This window comes from Colobus angolensis, unplaced genomic scaffold, assembly GCF_000951035.1.
Source record: "Colobus angolensis palliatus isolate OR3802 unplaced genomic scaffold, Cang.pa_1.0 Scaffold27, whole genome shotgun sequence".
Taxonomy (NCBI): domain Eukaryota; kingdom Metazoa; phylum Chordata; class Mammalia; order Primates; family Cercopithecidae; genus Colobus; species Colobus angolensis.
The window spans coordinates 16,932,275-16,951,255 of NW_012115932.1; the positions used below are offsets into that span (position 1 = coordinate 16,932,275).

General features: G+C 52.0%; 1 protein-coding gene across 1 annotated transcript in view; it reads left to right on the forward strand.

Moving 5' to 3' along the window:
• The first annotated feature begins 562 nt into the window (after positions 1-562).
• ERGIC1 (endoplasmic reticulum-golgi intermediate compartment (ERGIC) 1) overlaps positions 563-18,981 on the forward strand; it is a 43,669-nt gene continuing 25,250 nt past the window's right edge. Inside the window, exons 1-4 of the mRNA XM_011947801.1 lie at positions 563-657; positions 5,464-5,737; positions 15,016-15,120; positions 17,553-17,613. Coding sequence (XP_011803191.1) covers positions 5,528-5,737; positions 15,016-15,120; positions 17,553-17,613 — 376 coding nt within the window. The 5' untranslated portion in view covers positions 563-657; positions 5,464-5,527. The remainder of the gene's footprint in view (positions 658-5,463; positions 5,738-15,015; positions 15,121-17,552; positions 17,614-18,981) is intronic.

Below are 18,981 nucleotides of genomic sequence, written 5' to 3' on the forward strand. Positions count from 1 at the left end.
TACCACTATGCTATCCCACCCTAACTTTTCTCTCTCCTGAGCCCCAGCCCTCCTCTCTTTATTTTATTTTATTTTATTTTTTGAGTTGGAGTTTCACTCTTATTGCCCAGGCTGGAGTGCAGTGGCGCAGTCTCCGCTCACTGCAACCTCAGCCTCCTGGGTTCATGATTCTCAGCCTTCCAAGTAGCTGGGATTTCAGGCATGCACCACCATGCCCAGCTAATTTTGTATTTTTAGTAGAGACGAGATTTCACCATGTTAGTCAGGCTAGTCTTGAACTCCTGACCTCAGGTGATCCACCCACCTTGGCTTCCCAAAGTGCTGGGATAACAGGCGTGAGCCACTGTGCCCAGTCCAGCCCTCCCCTCTTAGGAGGTAAGGCTGCATTTGAAGAGTGCACCCTAGACCCATGCCTGAGGGCACAGGAGGTGCAGGCTCTGCCCACATGGAGTCTGGGTTATCTAAGTTGTGGTCGCCAAGTGAAGTGGTCCCTGGCTGTCCCCTGCAGCTGAGATCTTCGTCCCCATCTCAACAAAGGTTCCTATACTTGTCTCTCCCCTAGTGTGAACGAGCTCTACGTCGATGACCCAGACAAGGACAGCGGGGGCAAGATCGACGTCAGTCTGAACATCAGTTTACCCAATCTGCACTGCGAGTGTGAGTACTCCACACAGTCTCTCCCTCCAGCAGGACACCTCCTCAGGGCAAATGCATGTGTGCAGAAATGGCAAGATCTCCAGGACAAGCCAAGCCAACATATGGTTCTCCCCACTCTTTTTTGGAGGAGAATATAATTGAGTATGCATGCACTTGGAAGTTTTCTGGCATAAAAAACACAAGACACTACTCATAGCGGTTACTTCTGGAGAGCAGCTGTATGGGTGCAGGGAGGTGGGGAGTCTCTTACGGTCATGTTACAGCTTCGCAGCAGAGCCTGAGAGTCTCATGCAAGTGACTTGTTGAGGGGAGGAAGCTGTAAGGGAGTGAGAGATGCAGGATAGGGCAGTGTAAGAGGATAAGCACAGATGTGTGTTCAGCTGAAGTCCAAACTCAGCCTGATCTCACAGGATGCTGGGGGGTGTGAATGACACCATAGCATTTGTCACACCCAGTAGCAATGGGACCAGGCTGTTATTATCCATGTCATTGGGTAATGGCTGCAGAGTGGTGTGTGTGGCAGGGGTCACATCACCTCCCAAGCATCTCAAGCAAGAAGACCTCTGGTCAGTCAAGAGCATTCATCTGGAGAAGAGTGCAGCTCTGAGTTGTTGGCGGCTGACACCTATAGAAGCCGGATCGGTCCACTGTCCATGAGAGAGTGCAGGACAGGGCTCTAGAGCACCTGTGACAGGGGAGGGCTGGGAGATTCCTTTTTTGACTTCACACCTATTTTGTTTTAACCAAAAGAATGAATTCTTTTTTTTTTTTTTTTGAGACGGAGTTTCACTCCTGCCACCCAGGCTGGAGTGCAATGGCACGATCTCAGCTCACTGCAACCTCTGCCTCCCGGGTTCAAGCAATTCTTCTGCCTCAGCCTCCCGAGTAGCTGGGATTACAGGTGCGCACCACCATGCCAAGCTAATTTTTGTATTTTTAGTAGAGATGGAGTTTCATCATGTTGGCCAGGCTGGTCTTGAACCCCTGACCTCAGGTGATCCACCCACCTCAGCTTCCCAAAGTGCTAGGATTACAGGCATGAGCCACCGTGCCCGGCCCAGAATGAATTACTTCTACAAAACAAAACTCATTTGAAGTCTGATTTGGAGTCAGATCCTGGCTCCTTTGCTGTCTAAAACTGTGACCTTGGCTAAGGTGACTCTCTGAGCCTCAGGTTCCTCATCTGCAAAACGGGCTTAGTAATGTCTGTTGTCTGAGGTTCTTGGGAGAATCTAATGCATGGTCCCCAGACTTGTCAGCGAGTAGACTGGGCGCCCTCTCCTAGACTGGGGTTCCAGCCATCCCTCCGCCCAGCCTGGCACGGAGCCTGCTGCAGGCCCTTCTCTGCCCACTCCCTCTTCCTGTTAAAGGACACAGCTGAGAGAACACTGGGTGCACCTCCGGCCAGAGATAGGGAGAGTCTCAGCCCTGTCATTGCTTTTGGTGAGATTTACGTCACAATTTTGAATCCTCGCTGGGCCCCAAGCCAGGGAACCTGTCGAAATAGGTCGGTCTTATTTTTTGTTACTTTTTTTTCTTTCACTTAGAAAAATAATTCATCTGGCAGATTCTCATTCAGGAGTGACTGTATCTCTGGAACAAGGAAATTCTTAGTCAGACCAGAGGACTTGGACCAGTGGGGTAGGAAAGGGAAGAGATGTGGTTCCAGGAGGGGCCAGGCAACCTCCACCCCATGCCCTGCCATGCCCTGCTGGATCTGTGGGCTATAACCTGAACCCCCAACCCCCTCACCCCTGCTAGAGCCCAGCATTCTGGCTTTTCTTTAAAAGAACATCACATTTTTATTGTAGGAAAAAATGCATGCTCATCATTATACTTCTCGAAAACACAGGGAAGCAAAAGAGATCACCCGTAATTCTGCTACCTGACAGCAGTGTCAGTGACATTTTGACACCATTCTGTCCAGCTGGCCTTCCTCTCTGTGTTTCTGAACATAGCTGAGATCGTGCTACATGTATGATCTCATATCCTGCTTTTTAAAATAATATTCTTCATTATACAACTAATAGAAGAATACATGTTAATCTTAAAAAAGACATACATTCAAAAATACAAAAATAATATGTTTTTTAAAAAGCAAAAGTACCCCTCCCCTGTTTCCCTTCTTGTCCCAGTCTGCCATCTTCCCCAAAGGACACCTGTGCTAGAAGGTGGGGTCCCGATTCCCCACCCCTACGTGTGTGTGTGTGTCTGTGAACACATATTGGGTTTGGCTGTTGTTGTTGTTGTTGTTGTTGCTTACATAATTAATTGGGAGCCTACCATGTGGGAACCTTCTGGAGTTTCTGGGTTTTTTTTTTCTAGCTAGTGTCTTGGAGCTGTTCTCATATTACTCATCATATGAGTAAAATAATAACAGCTGCCATTTATTCTGTTCTTCCAGGCCAGGCCCTGCCCTGCATCCTTTGGCTATATTAAATGCATTGGGATTTGAGGTGTCTTAGCAGAATGGCTGAAGGGTGTGGGCTCAGAATCAAATCCACCTGGATTTCATTCCAAGCTCTGATGTTTCCTAGCTGTGAGGTATCTGTGCCTCGGTTTCCCTAGGTGTAGAATGGGACTGATAATACTATCTTCCCCACAGGGGTGTTTAAATGGTATTTCGTTTGTTTGTTTGTTTGTTTTAAGACAGAGTCTCGCACTGTTGCCCGAGCTGGAGTGCAATGGCATGATCTCAGCTCACTGCAACCTCCACCTCCCAGGTTCAAGCCATTCTCCTGCCTCAGCCTCCTGAGTAGCTGGGATTACAGGCGCCCGCCACTATGCCTGACTAATTTTTTGTATTTTTAGTAGAGATGGGGTTTCACTATGTTGGCCAGATTGGTCTCAAACTTCTGACCTTGTGATCCACCTGCCTCGGCCCCCCAAAGTGCTGGGATTACAGGCATGAGCCACTGCGCCCACCCAAGATGGTGTGTTCTTACATGAAAGGCACTTAGAAGAAAGTCTAGCACATAGTAAGTGCTGTTTTACTTTTCTTTTCTTTCTTTTTTTTTTTGAGATAGAGTTTTTCTCTGTCGCCCAGGCTGGAGTGCAGTGGCATGATCTCAGCTCACTACAACTTCTGCCTCCTGAGTTCAAGTGATTGTCCTGCCTCAGCCTCCAGAGTAGCTGGGATTATAGGCACCCATAACCATGCCCAGCTAATTTTTTGTGTTTTTAGTGGAGATGGGGTTTTGCCATGTTGGCCAGGCTGGTCTCAAACTGCTGGCCTCAAGTGATCCTCCCACCTTGGCCTCCCAAAGTGCTGGGATTACAGACGTGAGCCACTGTGCCCAGTCCTGTTTTACTTTTCTTTAACCCTCACAACAAGCCTGTGATAGAAGAGGAAACTGGGGCACAGAGGTTAAGTAACCTGCTCGAGGTCCCAGTGCTAGTAACTCAGCCACTGATCTGCTCTGAGCCTGCTCCATGCACCTGCATGTCGCCACTGATCTGCTCTGAGCCTGCTCCATGCACCTGCATGTACCTACCTGCTGCACAGCACTGGGAAAGAGGGCTGTTCCTCTGGCTCTGGTGACAAGCAGTTGAATTGCTTCCGATTGCCACAATTTCAAATCAGGTTGCCTGAGCAGCTTTGCACACACATCTGGACACACATTGTGTATCTAGAGGACAGGCTGCCAACATTGGAACTGCTGAGTGCAATGGGGACCTGCTTGTGTTTTCTCTAAACTTCACATTATACCATTGGCATTTCCATGTCCTGTGGACCGTGAGGGTCATTTTGAATGGCTCCAGCACGTTCCCTTCTATGGATGGGTCCTCACTTACTTCTCCATCCTCATCGAGGAACACAGAGTTGTTCCCATTTTTCCCTTTTAAGGTTGGCCCTCTTTAAAATTGCTTCCAGCTGTTCTTCCTCTGTATGGCACCTCCTTTTTAGCGCTCCTGCCAGGGAAATGCCTGCATTTCCATAGTTCACAGGAACCCTCTCACCGCTGGCTCATTGTACCATCTCTGGGGGTGCAGTTGGCATTGGCCTGCCCGTTTTACAGATGGGGAAGCCATCTGAGTCACAGTGAGGTGACAGAGGGTAGGTCCTTCTTTTCCCTTTGTGCATCCCTGGTGCTTATCATAGGGCCTGGTAGCATAGGCGATGGGTAAAGGAATGTGTGAATGAATGAATAAGTGAATGATGGATGAATGGATGGGGGCCTGAGCCTATTCACCCCATAACTATCTGAAGGCCAGGAGCGGTGGCCCACACTTGTAAGCCCAGCACTTTGGGAGGCTGAGGCGGGTGGATCACCTGAGGTCAGAAGCAAGACCAGCCTGGCCAACATGGTGAAACCCCATCTTTACTAATACAAAAAAATTAGCCGGGCATGGTGTGGCGGGCACCTATAATCCCAGCTACTCGGGAGGCTGAAGCAGGAGAATTGCTTGAACCCAGGAGGGGGAGGTTGCAGTGAGCCGAGATCGTGCCATTGCATACCAGCCTGGGCAACAGAGCGAGACTCTGTCTCAAAAAATAAATAAATAAATAAAAAGACTATCTGAGATCCAAGAGCTAACATTTATTAAGCACTTTCCACCTCGCATCCGTCAGACCCTAAGCATTTTCTACACCTATGAATTATTTTATCCTCATAATCTTCCAAGGAAGGTTCAATTATGGTCACCCCCCATTTTACAGAGAAAGAAACTGAGGCATCCAGAGGTTAAGTACCTGAGGCAGAACCCAGATTCAGAGGACCAGTACGGCAGACCCCCAGGGTGGCCCCGGGACCCCTACCATGCCCTGCCTCACATTTAGCAGAGTCATTATCCTGTGCCCTGTAGTCTTTGGACCCCAGACCATGAGCTCCTGGAGGTCCCCAGCCCGGCCTGTCCCTGGAATGGATGAATGAAGGCTCCCAGAGAGAACAGGCTGGCCCCCATCCTCCTGTGTCTCTGGGTTTGTGACTGTTGTTTCCCTTTGGCTCCTGCAGTAGTCGGGCTCGACATTCAGGATGAGATGGGCAGGCATGAAGTGGGCCACATTGACAACTCCATGAAGATCCCACTGAACAATGGGGCAGGCTGCCGCTTCGAGGGGCAGTTCAGCATCAACAAGGTACGGAAGCCCTGCCTCAGCCCTTTCTACCTGCTCCCCATTCCTGTTGTCTCCTTGCTCCCTGGAAACTGGTTGTGGAGGTCCGCACTCACTCGACCTGACCCCGACACAGCCCCCGGCGACCGAGGGTTTGTGTCCAGTTGCCTGGCCATCCCTGCTGAGAATCTGGATGCAGGGGTCCAGGCTTCCTGGAGTTTTAAGCCTCTGATGGCTGGTTCAGGAAGGAGCTACTCTTCTCTCCAATGAGGGAGACAATGTGAGAAGACCTAAGGATTTGCAGCCCCCACCCCTGGGTTCAAGGCCCAGTTCTACCCCCTCTTGGCCCCTACAAGTCACTTGACCCATTTGAGGCTGAGGATGTGATGGTGATAATAATATCAGGATACCACCCACTTCACAGAGTTTGTGTGGGGATTAATATATGAGCTAATGCAGATTCATTCATTCAAAAAAAATTTTTGAATAAGCACCTTCTGTGTTCCAGGGTCGGTGATAGCTCTGGGGCAGCGTCCCTGGGCTGGTGCGGCTTCCATTCTGGTCGAGGGAGACAGTCTACAAGCCAGAAAGCATCAGGGATGCTAAGTGCTGAGATGAGGAATAAAGCCAAGGGGAGTGAGCGAGGCGGGCTTGAAAGTACCTTGTCAGCTCTGAAGGGCCATTCAAGGTTCACTGTTGTTTTGTCCCCAGAACCAGGAGCTTCAGATCCTAAGTCAAGTGGGTGAGCACAGTGCCCTTGGGAGGGCCAAGGCACTCGGTGGCAGCTGGCAGGGTTTTGCTCAGCACGTGCCGGCCCTCCTCAAAGCTCGGTACTGTCACAGTGGAGCCTCTCAACAACGCTGTGAGGCAGCACCATCTGACAGGTTAGGATGCTGGGGTGCAGAGAGGTTAAGTGTCTTGCCCAAGGTCACACAGCAATCCTCCTGTCCCACAACTCCCCTTCCCAGCCCCAGGCAAACTGAGCCACTTGCCACTCCTGGCTTTTCCTTGTCCCTCCTGCAGCCTCTGCTCAAAACGCCCTTCCTCCAGTCCCTGACACCTGAGCTGGGGTTGCAAACTCACTGGCCACATCCAGCCCAAAGATAAATTATGTTTGTCCAGTACAGCATTTAACTGCATCAGAACCAGTATGAAAAGATCAAGAGTCCAGATTTCTGGCTTTTAAAAGTCAGAGGCTCTCACTACATTGGGTCCGTGTTCCCATTATGGCAATGACCTGGCACCTATGGGCAGTGCTCCCCTTTAGGGAGGGCATGGGCTGTCCCTTCCCACAGTCGTTGCGGGCAGGCGGAAGGCCAGGCCTGGTCATCTTTCAAGCAGGGTGGACTTATTACGTGATGGTTCAGGACTCCGTTAAGTGCTAAAGCAGAAGCTGCAAGCAGAAGCCGCAAGGCCTTCTTAAGGTTTCAGCTGTCGCTGGGAGAAACCTGCCGCGTGTTATGGGTTAAAGGGAGTCTCGTACCAGCCCGGGCCTCAGGAGAAGGGACTACCAGGAGGCAGGGATGCTGAGGGTCGTGATTAACTGGGGGCTGTCTCTGCCCATGAGCTGCCACACAATACCTTTGCCATGCCCCGTAATTTGGATTTTATGGTGGTTGTGATAGAAAGCCATTTGAGGGTTAAACAGGGAAGCAATGTAATCAGATTTATGCTTCAGAACTGTACTATCCAATAGGTTGCCACCAGCCACATAAGGTTATTTAAATTAATTCAAATTAAATAAAATATACAATTCAGTCATTCATTCTCATCAACCACATTTCAAGTGCTCAAAGCCATGTGCTGGCTGGGGCTGCAGCGCTAGTGCAGACAGAAAGAAAGCACTTCCATCGCTGAGGAAAGTTCTGCCAGACAGCACAGCCTTAGAAGGATGGCTTTCGCGGCCGGGTGCAGTGGCTCACGCCTGTAATCCCAGCACGCTGGGAGGCCGAGGTGGGCGGATCACGAGGTCAGGAGATTGAGACCATCCTGACCAACACAGTGAAACCCCGTCTCTACTAAAGACACAAAAAAACAAAATTAGCCAGGCGTGGTGGCGGGCGCCTGTAGTCCCAGCTACTCAGGAGCTGATGCGGGAGAATGACATGAACCCGGGAGGTGGAGCTTGCAGTGAGCCAAGATCACGCCATTGCAGTCCAGCCTGGGTGACAGAGTAAGACTCCGTCTCAAAAAAAAAAAAAAAGGTTGGCTCGGCAGCTCCATGGGGCTGGGCTGGAGGGGGTGGCAGGCAGTGGTTGTAGCAGTGGAACTGGGGAGATGTGGTCGGATTAGGGAGGTAGAGTCAATAAGACTTAATGAAGAATCAGATGCGGGATTGAGGGCACATGTGGAATCAAAGAAACCTTTGACATCTTTGTCTTGACGACCATGGTGGTCCTGTTTCTGGACGTGGAAGCTTAGAAAAGCCTGGATTCTATGGGAAGGAGGTAGGGCTGGGCATTGCTCATTCCACTCTGGCTTCCTTTGGGGTTCCCATTAGGTGTCTACAGGGAGAGGTGACATTGGAAGTTGGAGGTGTGGAGAGTTCAGGAGAGGGTTCTGGACCACAGATGTTGAGGTGGGAGTTGTCAGTGAACAGATGATGTTGGAAGTCACGGGTCCTCAAAGTGGGGGCTCCTCAAGCCCCCAGGCCAGCAGCATCAGCATCACCTGGGATATTGTTAGGAATGCAGATTCTCAGGCCCCCCTCAGACCTACTGACTCTGTGCTAGAACAAGCGCCGCCCCCCCATAGATTCTGATGCCACTGAAGTTTGAGGAGCATTGGTTTAAGCAAGATTACCTAGGCCGGGCGCGGTGGCTCAAGCCTGTAATCCCAGCACTTTGGGAGGCCGAGACAGGTGGATCACGAGGTCAGGAGATCGAGACCATCCTGGCTAACATGGTGAAACCCCGTCTCTACTAAAAAATACAAAAATCTAGCCGGGCGTGGTGGCAGGCGCCTGTAGTCCCAGCTACTCGGGAGGCTGAGGCAGGAGAATGGCGTGAACCCGGGAGGCGGAGCTTGCAGTGAGCTGAGATCCGGCCACTGCACTCCAGCTCGGGCGACAGAGCGAGACTCCGTCTCAAAAAAAAAAAATGCAGTGAGCTGAGATCCGGCCACTGCACTCCAGCTCGGGCGACAGAGCGAGACTCCGTCTCAAAAAAAAAAAAGATTACCTAGGGAGAGGCCGTAGATCCTTGTTTTAAACCTGGGGTCCACAGACATCCCTAAGGAGAGTGGATTGAATGCAAGAGATCTATGAAGTTGGATGGGGGAAAAACTGACGTCTTTGTTTTTGCTAAACTCGAATTAAAGTTTAACATTTCCGTCTGCGATGAAAGTAGGCCACAAACCATAGTAGTATTAGCAGTGCCTGTGACCTCATCACCAACATTTATAGCACATTACAGTTGTTGCAGATAATTTCCAGAGACTGTTTATATGCATCACTGTTTTAAAATTACAGTGATTGGCCAGGCGCAGTGGCTCACACCTGTAATCCCAGCACTTTGGGAGGCCAAGATGGGTGGATCACTAGAGGTCAGGAGTTCGAGACCAGCCTGGGCAACATGGCAAAACCCTGTCTCTACAAAAAAAATACAAAAATTAGCCAAGCCCATGCTTGTAGTCCCAGCTACTCGGGAGGCCGAGGTGGGAGGGTCTTTTGAGCCCAGGGAGGTGGAGGCTTCAGTGAGCTGAGATTACACCAGCACGCTCCAATCTGGGTGACAGAGTGAAACCCTGTCTCAAAAAATAAATAAATAAAAATTACAGTAATTATTAGACCCACCACTGGGTCTTGTTATTTGATGCATCAGTAAAGCAGCATATTCAAATGTGTTTTTTTAATATTTTAATTACTATTAAATATAGTCTCTTTCCTTTGTAATCCTATGCATTTTATGCATTAAAAACATTTTAAGCATTTAAAACATAGGTATCATTAGACTGGCAAAGGGTCATCCGTGGCACCAAAAGCCTTAAGAACCTAAGGTGTGGAGAGAAGTGCAATTTGAGGACTGAATTCTGGCACCCCCTCCCCCCAGTCACTTCGAGGTGGGGAGATGAAGGGGTAACAAAAGGTGCAAGAAGGGGCAGTCAGACAGGAAGGAGGAAGCAAAAGCTGGATGGAGCCTGCAGCCTGGAAAGGAACATATGTATAGATATCAAAGAGCAGGGCTGGCGCTGCCAGGCTCAGGAAGGCAGGGCCAGAATGGACAGTGATCAGTGCTGCAGAGAGTGCTCCAGAAAACGCTGATGATGGGGAGTGAAGGGGCCGCTCGCTACAGGAGCCACGTCCTTACGAAGCAAGGGGAGCCAGATGCAGGCCGCAGTTGGGGGTTTAAGGCCTTGGAGAGATTCATAGTGCGTGCAGGCAGGTGGGGGGATTGGTGGGGGACCTCTGCTGGGCCTCCATACCCTCCCTCTGTCCGCACTTCATCTTCTTGGGGAACCACTGTCCACCCACAGGCCTCAGCTAATGTGGGTCCCTCAGGGGAAGTCCTCCCTCCCCTTCCCTGCCTGCCCACATTCACTCCCCACCACGCCCCTCATCACACTACGGCTGCTGCCTGTGCCTCCTCTTTGACTTGGCCCCTCCCTTTAACCACTCCACTCAGGCTTCTGTGCTACTGAGCGTCCACCTTATGCCTGGCTCTGTGCTTGGTGCTGGGCTGTAGTGGGAGAGAAACAGCCATGCTCCCCGCCCTTCGTGGCCCGGGGTCTATAGTTGGGGGGAAAGCGAGTGCTCAGGTAAACAGGAAATGTGTAATTTTGATAAAGCAGCCATGAAGAAAATGACGAGGAGAATGAGAGATGGAGACCCCTAAAGTTACAAAGGAAGCCCTCTCTGAAGACTGAAGATGAAGCTGAAGATGCACAGATGAACAGACGTACACGCACACCTCCTCATTGTGGGCCCCCCACCCCCAGGGAGATGCAACCACCTGGGCTGAAAAAATATATATGCCCCAGATGGTGATCAAGAAGGGATCGTGCTTATTCAAGCACCTGGAGTGACAACCCACGAGACAGCCCCGCCACCAAGCCCTCCCACCTCTTGGCAAACATGCCCAAGGCTGCAGTCTGCTCCCCTTCGAATGGGCTGTGCTGGTGCCCCCAGCCCACTCTGGGTGAGCTTGTCCTTTGGGGTCAGACAGACCTGCGGTCAAGGATCCTGGCTACCATGGTCACTGGTTGAATGACTCTGGGCAGTTTAGCTTCTCTGAGCCTCAGGTTCCTCATCCGTAAAATGGAGACAGTAATACCTCACAGGCTGTGAAACATGAACAAACTCTGCAGTAGAGACTGGACAGGCATCCTGGCCTGCCTTATCTCCCATCAGTGCAAAGTTTCCATGACCTCATCAGCTGGCACACACCCTACAAGTGCATCTGTGAAAGGCACATGGAGGGTGTCCAAGAAATGGGCCTTCTCTGGTCAGCAGAGTGCCGGGGAGTCTGTGAAAGACTCACACCAGCCTTTCTTAAACCCGTGTTACTGCCACGTACTGGGTTCTTACCCAGCCCTTTCCACATATGAACTCCTTTAGTCTTCACAGTAGCCCGGAGGAAACTGAGGCACAGGAGATTAAGTGACCTGGTCAAGGTCACGCAGCCAGGATTTTAACACAGGCAGCCTAGCATCAGGGCCCTGACCCCCTGAGCCCACTGCCTGTGGCTGCTGCTCCCAGTATCTTGGTTACACATGTCATGAGCAGCTGTGTCTGTGTGCCCTGGGTCCCAGCCTCTGCCCCAAACTCCTGGAGGGAGTAGAGACCGTCCCCTACCCCAGCCCAGCCACTCTCCCTCGTTAACTATCTGTGCCTTTGAGGAGCTGCCCATCAAGAGGTGCTCAAGGAAGCCACAGGTGTCCGGGTGCTGACGGCAAGGTCAGCAGCCAGCCCCCACACCTCTCTCCCAGCATCAGGCTGAGACTTGTCCCATGGCCTCCTTATCCGGCCCCCAGGAGGTTGGCCAGCAACCAGATGTCAGAGTTTGCGTGTTTTGAGCAGCAGCGGCAACCCCACCTGAGACCCCACGGTGACCTCGTTTCATCAGCCAGCCCCGCAGGAGGAGGACAGGATGGGGTGAGGGGTATGGGGCCTGGCTCCAGCTATATGTTTTTAAAATCCATCAGAGACACTGACGTAGGTTCCTAAGTCACAGGCTCTAAAAGCGTTGCTGTTTCTTTCTTCAGCCCAGCATGTGCTGGCATGAGTCAGCCACCTGTGATGGATTTGGTGTGGAGCGGGAGTGGGTTCCTGAGTCACAGCCTTGCAAGGCTCGGCAGGGGTGGCAGGTGCTGAGGGGCCAGCCTTCTTGACTCACTTCACTCCAGGAGCATGAGGCCCAGGCCCCGATCCCAGTTCTGAACTCTGCCGTGGCCCGATCTGCGGGAGGCCCTGTGTCACCGCGTAGAAAAACTCTGGGAGGACACACGCCTTATGGCTATGGGTTTCTTACTCCCAGGGATGGTCAGCAACAGGGTCTTTAGTCTGACTGTGTCTCGTGACTGTTTTATCATAAAAATATACCCAGGCATTATTTTTATCAGTGAAAATGAGGCATAAATGTTAAAACCCACAGTGGACTTTCCCTCATGCCCTGCCTCTGAGTGTTCCCTCTTCCGGGAGGGCCCTTCTTGGTTGGCTCCGATGACAAACGTATTCACCCTACAAACCTGACCTGAGGCCAGCTGCGGGCTGCTTTGCGTGCATCACCTCCATGAATCCTCCCAGTAACCTTCTGGCTTTACGCCCATTTTGCTGATGGAGAAACTGAGGCATGGAGTGGTTACTGACCTCGCCTAAGGCCCCCCAACTAGGAAGTGGGGTGGGCTTGAGGCCACATGTAGAACTCAGAGCAACCGCTCTACCGTGGGTTACTGGGTCCCTGAAGCAGGTGATGCTGTTCCTCGAGGGAGATCTTGCCACACTGTTGTTTCTGCTCCGCTCCTGATCCAGCAAGTGTCCCTTCTCCACTGTGGCCCGCGGCATGCTCCACTGCGAGTTTGCTGAGGCTGAGGCCGCGGGCTGTCAGCTTGATGCCTCCCCTGTCAGTCACAGGCTCGGGCCCTGCTGAAGTATGAATATTCCTGCAGGAAGTCCGCAGCTTTGTGTTTGAAACAGACATGCTTACAAAGTCAGACTTCGATGCGCTGCTGCACAGTAAGCTGTGTTCCCTCCTCGGACACAGCTCGCACACTCTTCTTCATTGGGCTGGGATAAGGTAACCCCTGAGTTTTTAGTGTGGCATTTGGAGGCCTTTGATAAGCAGCCCCAACTCCTCCCTTGTGCCTCTTTGTTTCCTGCTGCTGCCAGCACCCCGACCCCCATCTCATTTGGAGTTTAATAATACCAGACTCTTAGTTCCTTAGACATGCCCGCATGCTGGGCAGTTTCTGTCCTCTGCACCTGTTCATGCTGTTCCCTCTGCTCGGATGCTTTTCCCTCTCTTCCTGAGTAATGCAGACTCATCTTCAGAGCCTTAGCACAGGATGTCCTTTCCCCTGGGAAGCCCTCCCTGAATATAGCCTGCACCCTCCATTGAGCCGGGGGCCTTTCGTGTAACCCCCATGGTCTGCAGATTCCTCTGGGTCAGGGTGGATCCCACAGAGTCTCATTGTCTGTTCCAAGTCTGTGTCACAGGGGCTTGGCCAAGGCCAGATTCTTGTCTGCTCATCTCCCCAGTCCTGGCACCTCCTGAAGGACTGGCGCCATGTGGCCATCAGCCCAGGCTGCGGAGGTAGATGGCATCCGGCATCAGAGGAGGGAGCAGTGCGTCCCTCAACAGACGTGAGCTCAGACTGCAGCTCTCAACATGTGACCTTAGCAAGGTTCTTCACTGCTCTGAGCCTCCATTTTCTTTTCTGTAAAATGGGAATTATCAGATCACAAAGTCGAAGGATTCAGTGTTGTTTAGTCGTTCATTCATTCGAGAAGTGTCTATTGAGTGCCTGCTATGCGTCGGAGTCTGGGGAGCGCAGCAGGGTATGGACCTGCTAATGCAAGGAGGCAGATGAGAACCAGATGGGTATGAGATGGCAGGTGATCCCAGAGGCTGTAGCAGGTAAGGGGATCGGAATGGGGGCCAGGATGCTCTTGTGCACAGGTGGACATGGAGGGCCTCTCTGTTGGGCCCTGAGGGGCCGAGGGAGGACCATGTGGAAGAGGGTCCCAGGAAGGGGTCAGGCACAAAGGCTTGAAATGGAGCCACACTGGATGCTGTTCCTGGCACAGCAGGGAGATCATGCAGGAAGCAGCAGAGGACATGGTGGCAGGAGGCCAGGAGGTGGGGACATGATGCTTGACCAGTGGCCAGATGTGGCCTGTGGTCCACCCCGAGGACATGGACTTGGACTCTGAGAGAATAGAAGCCGTGGAGGGTTCTGGGCAGAGGAGTGATAAGATCTGATGTAGGTTTAAAAAGATCTTACCAGTCATTATTGGGGAAAGGCCCAGGCTGTGGGGAACGTGGAAGCTGGGAGCCCAGGGAGGAGCCTGCCATTCTTCTCCATGAAGAGACGACCTTGGACCAGGGCAGCAGAGAAGAGGTCAGGTGCCAGGTGTGTTTGGAAGGTGGACTGACAGGGTTTCAGCTGAGGGATGGGATGTCGGGAGTGAGACGGGAGTTCCGGGATCATACCAAGAGTTCTAGTCTGAGCATCTGGGGGGTGAGGGGAGGAGGAGGAGGAGGAGGAGGAGAAGGAGGAGGGACTTTGTGCTGAAACAGGGAGAAGCTGAGGTGGCTTCTGCCACATGGCTGTCACCAGCATCCTTCGTTGTATAAATACTCATCTGGCACCTCTTGCTGGCTTGGCTCTCAAGGGCTTGAGACCTGGGGAAGAGATGAGGCTACCACAGTGTGTCTATCAGGGATCCCCTGTCTAGGGTACTGGGGCAAACTTGGGTAGGAAATGATAGGGATTTGGACTCCGAGGAAGCCCCGTTAGTCTGCAGGCTCAAAGGTCATCCCCCAGCCCACTGTGGGGTCAGCCACCCAGAATCCAGCAGCTGCCATGAGTCCGGGCTTTGTGCCCGTTGCCCAGATGGGCAGTTCACATGCCCCCTCTCACCAGATAGTCCTGGCAGCACCCTCGGAAGCTATGGTAGTGCCCCCATTCTGCAGATGAGGAGCCTGAGGCCCAGAGAGATGGGACGACTCCTTTGCACAGTTGAAAATGATACGAGCAGGATCCAAACCCAGATCTGCCTGATTCCAGTGTCCTCCCTGGATCCCCAGTGTTCCACCCCCTGGAGAAGTTGACCAGACTCCTGAAACTCAACATTTCTCCCCCAGGTCCCCGGCAACTTCCACGTGTCCACACACAGTGCCACAGCCCAGCCACAGAACCCGGACATGACGCATGTCATCCACAAGCTCTCTTTTGGGGACACGCTACAGGTGAGCAGGGGACACTCGAGATGGCATGGCTGGGGGTGGGCCTTCTGGGGCTGTGTCACCCAGTGCCCTCTGTCTTCTCTGGGGACAAGGAAGAGCTACCCTTAAAGTGACATCTGAACCAAGCCTGGAAGGGTAAGAAGGGTTTCACCAGGAACAGAACAGGGAAATGGGTCCTAGGCAGGGGGTGTCTCAAATATCACCCCTCTCCTACAGCACCCAGCTGGTGGTTTTCATATGAAAGACCCTCAAGGTTGCTTTCAGAAAAATGGATCAGTAAGCGTATGTGGCATGGTATGTTCTGTGCCAAGATGCCAGAGGCCCAGGGCACAAGGGCTTGCTCGACAGCTGAGAGGGCCCAGAAACACTTGCCTGAAGTGGGAGCCAGGAGGTGGGGTGTGTGGGGTGTGAGAGACCCATGTTAGATTGAGGAAGGTGGAGACTGAATGTCTGGTTGGTGACTCAGAGCACCCATCTGCAGCAAGGAAGATGGACCCAGGAGGCAAGACTATAGGCAGGGAAGTGAGAGAAGGGCCCAGACCAAGGCAGGGTGGAGGGGAGAGGAGCAGAGGAGGAGCTGAGGAGGGAGGAGCAGTGGTCTCGCATGCCGCACGCAGGGGCAAAACAGAAGGACACAGAAACTACAGTCCCAAGTTTAGTCATTAGTGGGTTGGAAATCTGATTTAAAAAAAAAAAATGTACAAAATTAGCTTAGGGCCCATCCATCCATTCATTTTCTGTCCATCCATCTATTCAACAAATATGTATGAAGTACCTACCATGTTCCAGGCCTTGCATACCTCGGTGAGGACAAACATGGTCCCTGCCCACCTGGAGCTTCCAGTCTAGAGGGGAGGACAGATGTTAATCAAATAATGGTACAAGCCGGGCGCGGTGGCTCACGCCTGTAATCCCAGCACTTTGGGAAGCTGAGGTGGGCGAACTGCTTGAGGTCAGAAGTTTGAGACCACCCTGGCCAACATGGTGAAACTCCGTTTCTACTAAAAATACAAAAATTAGCCAGGTGTGATGGCGGGCACCTGTAATCCCAGCTACTCAGGAGGCTGAGGCAGGAGAATCGCTTGAACCCGGGAGATGGAGATTGCAGTGAGCCAGGATCGTGCCACTGCACTCCAGCCTGGGTGACAGAGTAAGACTCCTCTCAAAAAAATAAAAAATAAAAATAAAAGTAAATGGTACAAATAAATGTGAGATAAAGCCATGATACATGACAATGGAAGAGAACATTCTAGCCTTGTTGTCTCCGTAACCACCATTCTCATGGGTTAGAAAGGAAGCCTTCTCATGGTCAGTCTCAAGACAGCAAATAGACAAACTTCCTTTTCCTTGTTGAGGAATCGCAGCTCCTTCCAGGTGGTGAGGATTGCTTGTTGAGAACATGCAGTTGTGTGAAGTGCTCAGTAAACATCAGCCTCCCGAGACCAAGATCAGGGATTGCGCCACCCTCCCTGCTGCTGCCCACCGCTCCTGGAGTGGCCATCTCCACAGAATCATGTCCCCACCTACCTCTCTGATGTCTCCTCCTTCCTTCTATTCAGACACCTCACTTCCTTCCTCCTGGGGGCCATGTGGGCCTGTCTCCAGACTCAAGCCTCTGTACATGCTGCTCGCCAGTTTAACTTCCCACTTTCCTCCAGATCTTGGTGTCAATGTCATTTCCTCCAGGAAGCCCTCCAGGGTGTCTAGCTCAATAACCCCTGTTAACTATGCCCATGGTAGCATGCTCCATTTACCAGGCATGGCTTGTCCTTCTAGTTCCTTGAGGCCAACCTGGTTTCCCATTGTCCTCAGAGAAAAGGTGGGATGTGGTTTTCAGTCCCACTCTACAGCAGCCCACCCCGCTGCCCAGAGGAGGGTTCTCTTCACACCTGCTGTGTGTTCTCTGCAGCAGACATGATGGGGGGCCCACACGCTGGGGCACCCCTGCCTGGACTCCTCTATGGACCTTTCAGAAGACCCTGGGATCTCAGGAGAAACCTTCTGGACCCAGAATCCACGTTCACTTGAATTTTCTGTGTGGCTTCATGGAAAGAGTCCAGCTTAGTGTCAGACAGACCTGATTTCAGAGTTTAGCTTAGCCACTTACCAGCCGGGCAAGTTTGGTGTCTTTCCAAGCCTTGATTTGCTCTTCTGTAAAATGGGCCCAATGATACATCATTTGGGGCATGAAATGAAATTATATGAAGGGGCCAGGACAGAGCAGCACATAGTAGGTGCTAGAGATGGGAAACAAGCTTGTGCCTACTGTGTGCCAGGCCCGTGCTGCCTCTTGCTCGCCACAAATCTGCTGGAGCCCCCTTTTACACACTGGTAGGGTTCCTAGACCAGGTGGCACCTGGTCATCCCCCACAACCAGGGCCAGGCCTGGAGGTGGAGGTGTCCTGGGGACCATCCCTCGCTGAATTTTTCCACAGGTCCAGAACGTCCATGGAGCTTTCAATGCTCTCGGGGGAGCAGACAGACTCACCTCCAACCGTATGTATCCCTGCTGGGAACAGCCTTCTGCTCCAAGATGCCCAGTACAGCAGGCAGGGATGGGGGAGGGCAGAGGGGTGGGGGCGCCCACTCCAAGGCAGGGAGGCTGCTCACGCGCCATTCCCACAGCTAGCCAGTGGGAAGGTGGACCCAGCCCCATCTGACGGAGAAGGAAGAAGGCTTGTCCCGGGGAAGGTACATGCCATCCCTTGGCACAGCAGACGCACGCACACAGTGGATCCCACCTATTACCATTATTGTTGCTGTCATCACAGCCACATCATCATCCTTAGTTGAACTAATTACCTAAGATCCCACAGGGAGCTACGGCAGAACCAGAATCTGTTCTGGCTCCAGGTCGCATCGTGAGAACAGGTCTGTGGGGTGGCCCAGTCAGGTCTGACCACGTGGCTGCCTCCCCCACACCTCACTCTCCTCCTGCTCAAACTCCTCCCATCGACAGTGGCTCCTCCTAGAGTCCTCATCCTCCTCAGCTCCCTGGCACCTTGGCCCAGATCAAAGAAAACAGCACATCTCCACACGCAGACAGGATAGAATGCATACCTGTGCGTGCACACCAACACACATGAGCTCACATGGCCTCAGACCTGTGCACAGAATGGGCCCGGGAGGCCTGTCTGCTCAAGCAGACTCGCAGACCCACTGCTGCACAGGGTACCTGGATTTTTCTTATTTCTTCACCTGAGCTCACCTTTTAATCCACGTCTTTTCTTATTGTTTCCTGAAATGTGTTTGCTCTCCCATTGTCAGGGATCCAAGGCAAAGAAAACATTCCTCTGTGACCTGCCCCCTGACAAATCAAACCTCATTTTTCTGTGTCCCTGTGAATCCTTGTCCATAAGCAGCAGTCACTTTTCTTTTTTTCCAAGGCATGGATCGCAGTTGACTGTCTGCTTTTTGTACCTGACCTTATTACATCGCCACGATTTTCTTAGTTTCCAGTTGTAATGGGAGCGCAGTTGTCCATTGTGCAGCTCTGCTCTGCTTTTCTTTCTTTCTTTTTTTTCTTTTTGAGACGGAGTCTCACTCTGCCACCCAGGCTAGAGTTCAGTGGCACAGTCTCGGCTCACTGCAACCTCAGCCTCCCGGGTTCAAGCAATTCTCCTGTCTCAGTCTCTGGGTAATTGGGATTATAGGTGCCTGCCACTATGCCTGGCTAATTTTTTGTATTTTTAGTAGAGACAGGGTTTCACCACATTGGCCAGGCTGGTCTCGAACTCCTGACCTCAGGTGATCTGTCCCCCTCTGCTCGGCTTTTCTTTTTTTTTATTTGAGACGGAGTCTCGCTCTGTCGCCCAGGCTGGAGTGCAGTGGCCGGATCTCAGCTCACTGCAAGCTCCGCCTCCT